Source organism: Physcomitrium patens, chromosome 1 (genome assembly GCF_059467195.1).
Source record: "Physcomitrium patens ecotype Gransden chromosome 1, ASM5946719v1, whole genome shotgun sequence".
Taxonomy (NCBI): Eukaryota; Viridiplantae; Streptophyta; class Bryopsida; order Funariales; family Funariaceae; genus Physcomitrium; species Physcomitrium patens.
In genome coordinates this window covers 9,930,001-9,944,417 of record NC_143410.1, presented here as the reverse complement: position 1 = coordinate 9,944,417, position 14,417 = coordinate 9,930,001, and the positions used below count along the sequence as shown (strand labels likewise).

The 14,417-nt window shown below is 39.7% G+C and overlaps 1 protein-coding gene across 2 annotated transcripts; it reads right to left on the bottom strand.

Annotated features, from left to right (window-relative positions):
• Positions 1-2,891: 2,891 nt before the first annotated feature.
• On the bottom strand, positions 2,892-6,724 carry LOC112285485 (uncharacterized). Of its 2 annotated transcripts, none has more exons than XM_024526357.3 (5): positions 4,942-6,724; positions 4,610-4,699; positions 4,223-4,407; positions 3,530-3,965; positions 2,892-3,412 (listed from the first exon to the last, which is right to left on the bottom strand). In XM_024526357.3, exons 1-5 carry the CDS (start codon positions 6,040-6,042, stop codon positions 3,221-3,223), a joined length of 2,004 nt encoding a protein of 667 aa, XP_024382125.1. In that variant the 5' UTR covers positions 6,043-6,724; the 3' UTR covers positions 2,892-3,220. The 2 variants fall into 2 exon arrangements, with proteins under 2 accessions (XP_024382125.1, XP_024382135.1); XM_024526367.3 differs by having other exon boundaries at positions 4,945-6,490.
• Between the last annotated feature and the right edge of the window lie 7,693 nt (positions 6,725-14,417).

Sequence of the window (14,417 nt, the reverse complement as noted above, 5' to 3'; positions counted from 1 at the left end):
GCGAAGTGATCTATTTGAGTGGCGTTCAGAAAAATCTGTTGGGTTTGCAACTTTTCTTTTCACAGATGACGACTGAGCATCGTGCTAACCCACCTCCTGCGTTATGTTGAGCAGTTCTGATGAACTTGGAAGCGTTCCAGTTACATTTCTGTGCAGAACTAAGTCTCCAATCTACTTCGGAGGTCGACAATAACAAGCCCACATTTCTCTTTTGCTAATACAAAACTGCCTGGAAAGATGTAAGATGTCAAAAACTTGTTTGTTTGTTTGTTTATCTATTTAGTTAATGTCCCTAACTTGTCCGCGATTTCTAGTTTAACATATTCAAGTTTTGTGTATGCTTCTTGTACTCAAAAACTTTTCACACACATCTTGTCATACGATACAACAAATTATTGTTTTAGTTATTCTGGAAGTGACTGTATTGTGGTCTCTCTAAAATCATGACTATTTTCGTGCATGATACCCACACGAGTGTTTCAAGTTATTTGTAATAATAACAATAAAAAAAAGAAGCTTCGGTATGTAGGGAATATTATGAAGTAGCATGAATCTTTAAGACGAACAATTTTATTTCAATTTTATTTTCGACAAATTTCTAGGTCCTTTTTAAACAATAAGATATGTTAACATTGTTCAAGTTTTATTGATCTTTTCGAAAATCTAATTTGGTTTGTGTGTAGTTTTTACATGATTGGATTATTCATCAATTGATTTGTGAATATTTGAAAACCAGAACATTTTATGAACTAATTTTGTTATTTTGGTTGAATCTAAAATCTTTAAACCTCAAAAGGCATCTTGTATCTTTAAAACTGTTTGATTGTAGATATATAGATTACACAGCTTTGTTTTGCTTCAACAGTAACATGTTAAAAAAAGCTGTGTAATATATATATATATATATATATATAATTAAAAAAACTAAGATTTTTTCATCTCAAATAAAGTATATGTTAAAGAATAATGATAAAATAATATAAAACTTTGAACTTATGCAATAACTCAGAATATTAAACTCTTGGAGATTTAAAATTAACTACAATAAATAAGTAAAATATCAGTCAATAAGACCCAATACATAAAAAAATGTGGCACTCTGGCAGCCGTGCATGGCGTTCCCAGCGGCTGGTTGCGCACGTGCCAACAAGGCATGTAGGGGATGGCTGATGTGGCACCTGAGTTGCTCGCTGGCAGCCAGAGTGCCACAGTGGCAGGGACATGAACGTAGAGAGAGCGGATGGGTGGATTGGTGGGTTGGTGGATGGATGAAATAACCTTTATAGGTGTTTCCAGAGGGAAGGAAGGGACAGAAAGGAGCCTTGTGGCCCTTGAAACAAAGGGTGACCCAGATTTCATGGAAACCCACCACCACCCTAAATTTGAGAGGCCCTGTGACAGAGAGGGAAGGAGGGGGAAGTACAAACAAGGGCAGCATCAAATCATGCCTTTCCAGAGCTGGCAAATAACAAAAGCCCATTTCTATATAATATATCATCCCCCCCACCCATGTAGGAATGAATATTATGTGAATTCTCATATATACATATATTCCCCTTTTATTATGAGTGAATGCCTCTGCCTAAGTATATGGCACCCAGATCTCACCTTCTAGATTTTGTGCCTTGCTTGTTGTCCTAACCAAAAAATCTCATTGCCTGTCCGAAACCCTAAAAGCAAAAGCTCCAACAACATGGGATGTGCCCCATGTGGGAAGGAAAGCATTACACCCTTCGTAAAAATCCTTTTCCTTCTCTATTTTTTTACTCTACTTACTTTTTTACTTTTTATTTTTATTTATAGGGGAATGTGTTTTTTGTTTATGGGTTTGATTTTTATTTTTTTTGAACCCAGTTTGAAAATGGGAGATGGATGTGAATATGGGCCTGTGGGGATCCACTCTCATGTATGTATACATGCAGGCGTTGTTGGGCCATGAGGCCTTGAAGAGTTAATTGTCTGAGAGTTAGGAATTGCTTCTAAGCACATAGTTTGTTTAGGTTTTTCTTCACCATGGATTTTGCTTCTTTTTCCTTTTTCTTTTTTTCACACAAACGTGCTTGCTAGATGAAACCTGTGTACTTGACCATGAAAATGGTTCAGATAAATTTCTATTTATTACTTCCTTTCAACACATTACCCAGTTTAGGAACGATTCTGTTTAGCTCCAGCATGTACTCTAGGTGATGACAAAATTGTTAAAACTAAACCAAACCAGTGGAGCTTGCTTGCCTGTATTATTTGCTGACAGTGAGTTGTTATTTCTTTGGTTCTAACTAGTCTATTTTTTAAATAGAAAGCAAAGATAAAAGTAAACAAAAACTGTTGGGTGCCTGCCAGACCACATCAGTCCCCAAGCTCTGCACCCCACAGACATCTGCAGCATGTACAGGATTCTAAGGTCCACAAATTTACCTTGAGGTGGGGAAAGCCTTGTGGGAACTCCAGGATCCAGTTGGTTAAGTTTTGTACAGTGTGCAGTAGCAGCACAAGCAAGGGGCAATGCTGACTGGTCGAATCATCTCGTTTAACTCTGTTCCAGAGTTAGATTGTCCAGACAACAGAGGGCTGTTTCAGAGCCATGTCATTCATTCCACTTAAATGAAGTTTCAGAAGGTCCTTCCCTCCTACCATTTCTTCACACTGCTCAGGAGAGCTTCATTGGGATTCTCCCTATTCTGCGCCACGCATCGCAGTACGGTGGAATGAAGCATATGTTGTACATATCAACGGAACTTCCTTCACAGCTTTTAACTTCCAAGTTTGATTAATATATTTTTTTATATTTTTGTCTTCTGCTGACCGGAAAGAAGAAACTAGAACATTCATGGACCTGGAACGAAGCATTTAAGGATTATTCACATTAGACAAAAGAATGGCTGTAACTAACATGGGGGAAAAGGAAAAAGGGAAAGAGAAACCTTTCGCATATGCTTTGACTGGTACGAGATTGTTTTGTACTATGATACAATAAATAATACTCACGCATCCTCCTGTACAAAACGTAGCAGCAGGACAATCCACATCCCTTTTCTGCATGCTGCTTCCGGTGAGATGCTTGGTTGTCCTTAATAATTACAACCATCACAAGCTCAAATTATCTCAGCAAGTGTTCTCTGTATCAAAATAGAATTATCTTAACGCATCCATCACTCTTTCCTTACTCCACTCAGACATCCCCCCCAAAATAGGACAATAAAAGAAAGAAGAAAAGAAAAAACTACAGCGCCAGCTTGAGATTTAAATCCAAGAACTCTCGCTTCTCCTGTCTTCCAGTTTGTTTGTGGCAGTCCTCTGTCACGTTGCTGGATGAGGTGGATGTGAATCTGCAGCTGAGGCCTACGGCACTGAAGAGACTGGTGTCTGTGCAAGAAGGAGAATAGATGCCGCCCATAACAGAGGGAGCACTCTCCTGTAACCAACAAACAAATACGAGTGAGCAAAAATGTCGCTGTCCATATCTGTAGGTTCAATTCAAAATAGCGCGAGCATTAGGTGCAAATCAAAACCCCAATACCAGAAATTTTACCTCGTGACGGTAAAACATTTGAAGATGTAGTGCGCTATCCAGCGCTTGAGAATTCCTCATCCGCTTCACTTGGTTGCCCTCTTCAGGGCTCATTGATTCCTTGCTGTCCACTTCAACTCCAAATTGCGGACTAGTGGGATATGAGCGGCTACTGATCCCAAGAGTAAGAAAGTCACCGGATGTTTCAGCTCCCGTCAGCATTGGAACGTCGGGACTTGAAAGGCATCTCTGTCTGGTGACGGGCGACCCACACGGAGAACACACACTTGAGCAACAATCCTTGATCTTGGATTTAGATGGGCAGCTAACTTTTAAGAAAGATTCTACGGAATGGAAGCCCACGTCCGTGATTATGCTTAAGTTTTGAGTATAATTTTCTTGCCATGGTGCACACGCTTTGTCCTTCAGGAGAAGTAAGGTGTTACTAGGGCCACCCCTGCAGTGTATAGACAAGTGATAATCAACAATCGTGATGACCGTTCACTACAAGTGTTCCTGAGCAAGATCCCAACGAACCATGAACTATACTATTTACTGTCTAGAAGACTTATACATGTACACACGAGCATCTAGTACCCTTCAAGACAACTCAAAAATCTTCTAGTACGATACGCATAGCACAACCCTTTTCTAAGGATACATAGTGATCAATTCGGAGCTAGAGCAACAGAAATGCATGAGCAAGAACTGTACCCAGATACTCCAGTTGTGTGATGAACTCCCACTGGACTCACGTGTCCATCGGATACACCACCATAACAACCACTCTGTGCTACCTGAACCTCGCCGGCGGGCGCATTCAGATCCAGATCCTCAGAGTGCATCGACTTGCAAGTATCCTCCTTGATATCGTACCATGGTCGCTTTTGCCCAGGTACCTGAGTTCATCACTCATCAAATACGAAGTAATCATTAGACAAAATGTAAGGATCAGTGGTGAAATTCACTTGCAAGTGAATCAATTCGCAATATGGCAGCACTAAGCGAATCCTGAAACCTACACAACTTGCATTCGACCTTCTAAGATTATACATTTGACAATGAAAGAAATCAAACAAGCTGAGTTAGCACGCAACATACCTTCTCAGTAGCAGACCATGTATTATTGCTTGAAAAGCTTTGGAAAGAAGAGAGCTCCTTTGGTCGGCCACAATTAATCGCAACGCCAGTCTGCTCAACAACCGAAAAATCAGTAGAAAGCTCTCATGTCGCATCAAAAAAGTAGGGACAGTACTAACAATCACCTCACCTCAGACGCCCGATCCTGGGACGGGTAATGAAGGCTCACATACAACAACGTAAAACGCCTGCGGTAATTTATGTTTTCTAATGTAGCAAAACAGAATTCCGTAGAAACCAGTGCGGAGCATGTGGAGGATTCAAATTGGAATTAAGAGGGGTAGAGTGGGCACCACCGGTACTTCAGCACGATCTTGTGGGAGGCGGCGTAATTTGGCAGGACCTGAAGAGGATTCAAAACACTGTAGACTGCTCGGAGTAAAGACAGACATTGCACTATTCCTTCCAACTGCTGGAAAGAGCTTCGTATCAACCATCCCAGCATCCCCAACACCTTTACTGGTGACTTGGAACATGTGAACGGACTCCCTATCCACCTCTGATAACCGCTGTACCTCGTGCTCCAAGTTCGATGCGAGACTATCGACTAGGTTGGCCCCTGCAGGGAATGAGTTGGAGAGTAAGGACGACTTGGCTGTGGAACTCGGAGGAGAGCCAAGACAAGCCTGAGCACATGAAGGTAGCTTGCCAGAAGAACCCTCCACATAGACACTGGTCTCACACGAACCTTGACCTCTACTTCCAGGTCTCTCAGACAAGGAGCCCAAGCTAGAAACGGTCCGTATAGAATTACATCCATAAGAATGGTCCCTGATTTCCCGATTCTGGGCGAACATGAGAGCTGCAGATTGTCCGCCTCGGGCACGGCGTGCAAATGACCCCGTAGTGGAGTGGTCAACGTTCGCGAACGACATGATAGCCCGAAACGTCTCTCCGTCCACAGCAACTTTACTGAGCTGACGTCCGTCTCCGCTGAGGTAATGCAACTTGTCGGAGGGCCCAGTCCGGTCATTGCAGAAGGAAAAAGCTGTGCTGTGAACTGGCTGGTGCGACATAGTGCCATTTTTCATGCCTCCATTCTGATCCATGAAACCAAAAGGGGGGAACCCTTGAAACGATGCAAGACAGACCGCTTCCTGCTTGCTCTGCTCTTGCTTGCTCTGCTCCTGCTTGCTCTCCTCCTGCTTGCTCTGCTCCTGCATCCTCAACTTCTCCAGTTGCGCAACTCCCAGTCCCCTCTGTGGCTGTTTCTTCTGCGCGCTCTTCACCTTTCGTGCCCTACCCCGCCCCTCGGATGAAACCTTGCGGTGAAGGCCTTCGTGCTCCCCATGAGTACCTGCCTTCTCCTGCTGCAGCCGCCCCTGCTCTCTACTCGCCATTGATAACTTTTCAACTGCAGCCAGCTCAGGCCCGCGAATCAACAAAGTAGCCATCCTCTACTCACTTTCTTCCTTTTTTTTTCCTAAGCCACTTCGACACACTTTTTCTTATCACACTCACACAAACCCCCGCTCCACCTTCCCTTTCCTACCCTCGTCTCACCTCACCTCCAATCTAAACTCAACCCCTCCTACTAAGATCGCTCCCGTTCAAGTAGTCCCACTTCGCGCCACCTCCGATAGAAAAATCCAACAACCAGAAATCAAATTCCTCATACTTCCCAGCCATTACCAAAGAGACGCCAGCATCGTACCACCGCCGCGCAACTTTACCCCGGGTTAGAACTGCTCCACACGAAAGAGTCCGCGAGAAACACAAAGTCTGACCTCCTGTAGGGGCTCATCAGATCGGTCGACCACCGTCGCGCGGCACACTCCTTAATCCCTCTTTCCCCCCGGCCTCTGCCTCCCCGCCTCCACGACCGCGACAACACTAACTGGATCAAAAAGCCCCCCCACTCCCCATCCCCCTTCCTCCTCCTCCTCCTCCTCAAGAGAAAACATCAAATGCTCAACGACGCTCCAACATGAACAGTGGGCCGCCTGATTTGGCCCGCCAGCGAGATTCCTTGTAATCAAAGAGAGAGCCAGAGAACCAGGAAATGAGGCGAACAACGGAAGGGGTCAAGCACAGGTAAGGGGAGGGAGGAAAGAGTCGCACCGAGCCCAAAGCAACAGCAACAGCAACTCACTTCATCACCACCAGCACCAGCAACAGCGGGAGCAGCAGCCATAGCCGTGGCCGGCAGATCTCCCACTCCCCACCCCGATCTGTTCGGCCTGCCCTCTCATCCATCCATTCCCCAACATCCAACTTCCATCCTTTATTCTTCGTCTCCATTTGTTTTGTTTTATTTTGTATTGTATAGGTTTGGGTTAGTTTCAGCCCCCACACTTTGTCCTAGGTCTGCCCATGGAGTATTCTTCACTTGGGGTCCATTCCCTCCCTTCCCTTCCCTCCAGCAGTGGGGTGTGGGAGTGGGTGGCTTTTTCTTCCCATGAGCCTGCCACTGAGATTCATGCCTACAGATGGTGCCAAAAAGGAATAAATCATTAACTTAATGCACATGAGAGAGTCCATGCATTCTGGGGTACCAAAAGTCCTATGATTGTTCCCCCTCCCCATCTCTATATCAAGTATATATATATATATATATATATTCATACATACATGTATAGTATCAACCAAATTTCACCTCACACATGTGTGGGAACATGGTCTTACTGAAGGGCCCTTTCTGCCCTTCATGGTCTATTTTTATACCTGTGCAAATAGACATCTCTGCATTTTAAATATATAAATATTAATATATATAACAGAGTGCAGAGAAGAGTCCATTTAGAAGGGTGGCTGAGTGGCCTTGTTTGGTGTGCTTTTCCCATCATGGATGGTTCCCCACATGTTCCCTTGTCCACCCTACAATATTGAAACAAGGGAAGAAACCAGTTGGACTGCCATGAATGAATCTAGGGGGGCTATAATTCTAGTTGCCAATTATTTTGTAATAAAAATGGTCACCCATCAAATGCTGTATGTTGGAAAAAGAATTCACACATCCCTTTGGCCCTCAGGTTTGCATCTAAACTATAACCCATTCTCCCATATGCCATGCTTACCAGAGTCATGCAAAATATAAGTAGCATTGAAGAATTTTTTTTTGTGGAACCAAATCAAAATTTAAAAGGGTAGTATTCATGTGAGAATGAGGTACCTACAAATATCCATACACATTTCCCCTTCAACAGACATGTGTTTCAATCTGTTCTAGAGATGATATTATTATTCTCATCATTTTAGTTATTTGTATTGAATTACAAATAAACTAATGCTTTTTAAAAGAATCACAAGACAAATGTAGAGGGGGGGGGGGATCTAAGCATATTGGCCCACTAGCATAGAATTCTTACAAGATCTTGGTCTTTCTAGGGAACCGACAATGGGCCACTACTAACATGAAAGCACCAAATCTCAATCCCAACTCATTTGGAGGCTTCATTAGTTGTCTCAAACCCCACATTCATTGAATAAGAAAACAATTACTCTCTTCTTACCATGAGAGGACTCATGGCACCCAACAGGTACAAAACCCCCTTCCCCAAGGTTTAGGGTTTAGGAGTACAATCAATAAACCTGACCCCACTTGCCCCTTACCCTCACAAACAGTGAAATATAAAAACAAAAACAATACAATAAAGCTTACAAATGTTGTAGAAGTTAATAATAAAAATGTATAAAAATAACAAGTTTAGAGTAGTTGTACCATTCATGGCAGTGTTTTTGTCTTGTCTCCTATCTCGGATCATTGTTTTTATTTTTTATTTTTATTTAGTTCTTTAATATATTCCTCAAACAGAAATCCTACACAGTGGAAGTTGGTCTTAAAGTGCAAGAGGATGCCATTTTGGCACCCAATAAACCCAACTCTAACCCTAAAACTCATGCCTAAGGGGGATGAAGAGCTTGAAATCCTGTTCCCCTTTAATGGCCATGAGAAAGGAGAGACTTAATCCATATGGTGTGTTGTCATTTGCCAAGGGGCGGCTAAATGTGTGTAGTGGGGACCATTTTTAATGTTGTAAAACAGCATCATTAGTGATGCTAATAGAGCCAAGTCCTGGGAAGCAGCCCATGCTTTTCCACTAAAAGCTAGCAATTAAAGGAAAGTATATATTTACATTTTAAATCTTGTTGGAATAGCTCTTATTACTGGCCCTAAGTACAAGTAATCAGCCAACCAAGTTAGGGAAGGGACAATACACAACATACATACATACATACATACATACATACATTTTGGAATGAGGATGGTGAGTAATTTAAAACTGTTTCATTTTGTTATTTTATTATTATTATTATTATTATTATTTGTTTTTTTTGTTTTTTTGCTTTGTTTTCTAAAGTTATGGAAGAGCTAACAGCATACCTCTATGTTTGCATGAATTTATCTTTGATGGATTTGATTTTTAAACATACAAGTTTAATGATCAAGGATAAAAGCTTCATGAGAAGCTTTGTATCAATTTTGGAATACATAAAACATACATCTTAAACAAAAGTTTTTTTTTTTTTTTTTTTTTTTTTTTTTCTTTAACACATCCAAGGAGATAATATAAATATCTTACATCACACAAATATGTTTGTATGTATGTATGCTGGATAACTGCAGGGTATTTTTTAAAAATGATATTAATGTTAATAATAACAATAACAATAATAATAATAATAATACACTATGTGTGATTGAATAAATGGAGCATTTTCGGTAATATAATCTGTTTTCAGCCAATAAATCTTATGATGGTCGTTTGAATTTTTAAAGTAAAATTTGGATTATAATTTAACTCATTTTGGAGTATGATTCTCTGAACAATTTTGACATTTTAACTCGTGACATTCATACACATATGATTTATTTGTTTTAGTATCCATACTCATTGTTTCAATGTGATAGCAAAACTTAAAAAGTACCATGTTTGTTATAGAATGTGTTTTAACATAAATGAAGAAATGAATTGACAGTACTTCAAAGAGGTAGAGATAGTTTATAAAGAGAATCATGCATAGAATATAATTCAAACGATAACACGTCTGATTGTTTCATTGTAATATATATTCAATTGAGATGAATAATTCTAGATACAGCCAATTTCCATTTCCCAATTTTATACACATAAAAAATTTACAACATAGAATATAAATAAAAGTTCGTGGATTTCACATTATTACAAGTATTCTTTCATATAGACAACCAGATTACTTTAGTTATGATTTTGATTCTAAAGCACAGAAATCAGTGTTAGATTTTTATTTTGATTTGATCATATAATCTTTGTCATAATAGAATGAAATACAAAATTATTTTTGTTACAATCTCCCACACTTAATCACTACATAACATCACAAGGCTTATCAAGTAAACAATTTAAATGATTTTCTATCCATATTAAAAAATCTATGATTATTATTGTTATTATTAGTATTCCTCCCTTTGATCTACTTTTTTCTATTTCTAAAGAGGGCTCTTTCCATTAAATGCATCAACGAAGAGAAGATAAAGCCAAGAGGGAGTGTATGAGTGAGTGAGAATGAGTTTATGATTGATGCCTTGGATTTGGTTCTCAGCTTTTAACTCTTCTTCTTTCAAAAGTAATTGACCAGTACACAAGAAGTAAAATCCTCAGATCCTTATCCCAACTGCCCTCCAGAACCTTAATGCACTCAAGATATTTTTTTTAAAGCCTAATCCAATCACCTTCCTATCAAATCAAGTTGTTGGGTTTCAAACCTCAACTGGGTTAATCCAACAACATTCCTAGCATTTAAAGCTTGGATGCTACCTAATGCCAACCAAAATTAGCCACAACTTCCACACATCACTACCCTTTTGGGAACCACATGATAACTCCATGGGAGCGCTTGCCTAAGATCACACAAATAACTCATGACACTCTTTCTTATCTTTCTATTAATTTATTATTATTATTATTATTGATGGTAAGATAAAACTTTTAAGTGAGTAGGGTTTCAATGTTTGTGTTCATGATGAGATAGCATCCCAAACCATAATCTTTGTTATTTTGTTACATGGATCAATTAACTTTGAAAGAAACCATAAAGTTTAGTTTTGAGAAACCAATTTGGGTTCAATGTGTCCATTGTTGGCCTGGAACTGGATCATGTTTCATGTTGCAATCTGTTTTAAAAAATATTTCATTTGATGAACACCCATTATCAATCTCATTCGACTTTTTCACTAAGCATCTTCAGTAACATTGCAATATCTTAATCAGTTTATCTAACTAGATTTGACACAATTCACTTTTCTTATTAGTAGGGTATCATATGATTTGATCAATCATGTTATTTATTTAAAAAGAATTCACCCTTGATTTGTAAGTTGTTAAAGATATAGAATTTGATTGTTCAAAGTTAATGGATTACAGTATTGTTCCATAATCTATTATCATGTTTCACATTGTGAAAAGATCTAAGTATTACCTTATTATCTGCTGCACATTTTTAGCAGTCTTGTAATTTTGAATCTGCTTTGTTTTATTGTTTCAAATTGTTTTAAAAGGATCTCTTTCATCTAATGCACAAAAAAAATTCTCTTTTGAATTAGAACATAAAAGTTTTAAATGCAATCTACCAATGAAGATAACAGTACAGTTTTAAAATTTAGCAAAAAAAGATTTCACTTGAATAATATTACTGTATCTTTTTCTTTTGCACAATTGTTGCATTATCGTCCAATTTTGTTTTTACTAATTTTTACTTGTGTGACCACAAATATATTTAAATATCAATAAAATGTTTACATCAAAGATGGAATGTTGGGCGGCAGTAGAATCATGGCAGGATTGAAACTTAAGCTGCAATGCTCTCATGTACCCACAACAATTTAAAATAATAAAAAATGTCATAAAATAAAAAGTAGGATTTCATAAGAGCTTTTGCTAAAATAAAATAAGATTCAGATTTTTTGAAAATAAGTCAACACGACGTGTACACCACCAAAATTTCGTGGTCAAAATATTTTCACTGTTTTGAGTGAAAGTTTTTAGTATCACTTTATTTGATTTATTCTTTAATTTCTCTTCAAGTGAAAAAAATAATATAAATGTATAAATCAAGAGATGTCTTAACATTACTTGCAATTTAAATTTCCATGATAAAAAAACACAAATGTACATTAAGTTTCCTTCTCTCGCTGTGTGTGTTTGTTTATAAATTATCCTTCTTTCTTTTTCATCGTCTCGTTGTTACCTTATGATGATAAAATAATAATAATAATAATAATAATATTTATTTGGGATAGTTTATGGTCAAAACTGAACAATCTAAGTCACATTCTGTCCCAGCAAAGCAACCTTATAGTCACCATGTTCACATCACTCAGGCACACCACATGTTCATACTTTTTTTTTTCATACTCATTTTACTAATAAAACTTTCACAAAATAACACCCCACATCCAAGAGTACATTATCACTTCTACCAAACTACTACTCCCTCACAACTGCTCAATTTCCATTTACAAATTCAAGTCAGTTTGTTTGAACCCCAATCCCACCCCCTAGAATCCCACTCTATCCACACATCAAAAAACCATCAAATTATTCATCTGTCTTCAACTCTTCACACAATCTCTCTCACACTCATATACACAAAAACATATCTCTTCCAGTGTTTATTTCCTTATATGTATATATCCATATGTAAATATATTTGTGGAAGTGTGTGTGTGTGTGTGTGTTTGTTTTTTTTTCAGTGGTTTCCAAGTGGGCTGGGCTGTGTAGTTGTGGTTGTTGTGGACACAATGGAGACACAATTGTGTGCAGCAATGGAGTGTGTTTGGGTTTGTGGGTGTGTGTTTGTGTGTGTGTGTGCGAGAGAGAGAGAGAGAGAAACACAGAGTGTGTCTGTTGCAGCAGGAGGAGGTGACCCTTCCACTGCAATGACCCCAACCTGGTGACAAAAGGGTGCTTGCCTGCCTCCAGAGGGCGTCAGGGTCGTTGTCTCTTCAATCGCTTGAACCCTCCGCCAGGCTCAATCCTGTCACCAGTTTTGGTCTTGAGCTTATTCTCTCGTCAATTCTAGATAACCACCTTGTGATGTTGTGCGTGATTTCTGAGAACGATGGGCTGTGGTTTCCCTGTTTGGCAGGAGTTTGTGCCCCCTGGGAGGAGTCAGTTCCTTACTTGTTTTACGGTGCGCATGCTTTTACATCGCGGCGAGCAAGACTTACAATAGAGATAGCTCCGTTGGGGGGGAGGCTCTGGAGTCATGAGAATCTGCGTTTGTATGGGTTTTGTTCCATTGCGGAACCTTTCTTGACTCTCAAAAGTTTATTCCATCCCAGGGTTTGCGATGAAGGAACTTGGGGTGGAACCATTTGCCTATGTTTACGCGTCGTAAAATTAGGGGAAGGGCCTTGGAAGAATGTCAGGCATGGACGTCGCTGACACGAGAGAGGGTTCTCAGGATGTGATATGAACCTTTCAATGCACGAGGAGCCCTGTGACCCTCCCACTCGTCCAATTAGTAGACGTGCCAGTGCACATCTAATTCAGTATCACTTCTGTCAGTCATCTGAAATGCCTTGGATTCAGTGGGTTGTCTCCGGATGTAACTTTTCAGCTGCCCATTGACAAGCCTTGTACTGAGATCTTCTGCAAGGCCAGCTCTTCTTGAGCACGCGTCATTTCTCTGCTACGTGTGCAATCCTCAGATGCATGAACTGTTAGCAAACTATCCTTCGGTTTAGTTCTCTATAAGTCCTTTGAACATCGTGAACTCCTTACTGTGTGCAAGGAGTAATGGCTTTGTCCACATATATCGGTGACAGTGGCATGGGAACTTTACCCGAAAAGTACACACATATGCAGCTTCATGCATTCCAGAGTACAATCTCTTTCTCCCTCGAATGTTTTCCGAAGGCCATTACTTTTGTAGCAATCCTCTGAAGACACTGTTTGTAGGTGTTACAATGAAGAAACAGTTTTGGTGAAACTGAACAGTACCCTTCATGCATAGCTTCGAATTATTGCCTCGGTTTCTGGATTTCTAGATTCTCACTCTTGCTTAAAACTTCAATTCAGATCAAATATTAGGGCTCGATTCTTTTACGATAACTGCTGATTCTTCACATTCACTAATGCGGATGCCTTAGTGATTTAAGATAGCAATTTTTTATGCAGAACTGAACTTTTTATTAAACATCAATGGAACTTCAGGGACTTCGAAAGTTTGAGGATGTACGTTTCTGAAAATGTGAGAAAAGTTACAGTCCCTTATCAACACTCCTAAACCACACTGGTTTATCGCCACAAGCCTCTCTACTTCTGTGAGCTTGTCGAAGACGAGGCAGACGAAAATATTGTGGGTAATGCTTTCTCGAAATTTGTTATTACAAAAGAAAAAAAAATTCCTCAACGTCTGTTCAAAGATTCCCTACTTGTTCTAATGCCGAATGTAAATAAGTCAGGCACCTACAAACTGCAAAACTGCAATCGATAAGTCATCTAAATATTCCAAGAGTATTCCAATCACATCGAATCATCCGTGTGGACTACGGATTTCTCATTCTCTAAGCCAAGATGGTCTTCCTGAGGATGAAGAAAACAGAAGAAAACCCAACCTTACACAAGAGGTACCTCCGTCCAGCACACGAGTATGCAAAGATATATGTATTGCTGCAAAAGAGAGTTGCAAATCAGCAACCAGGGTCTGATTCCTCTTAGATGCTTCGAAGTCGTAGGCAAGCTCCTGCTCGAGCGTCATTCGGACAGAAGACACCGAATCCTCAGACGATGATCCACTGGTAAGAAAGGAACGAGCGGGACCACAAACATGTCCATTGCGACTC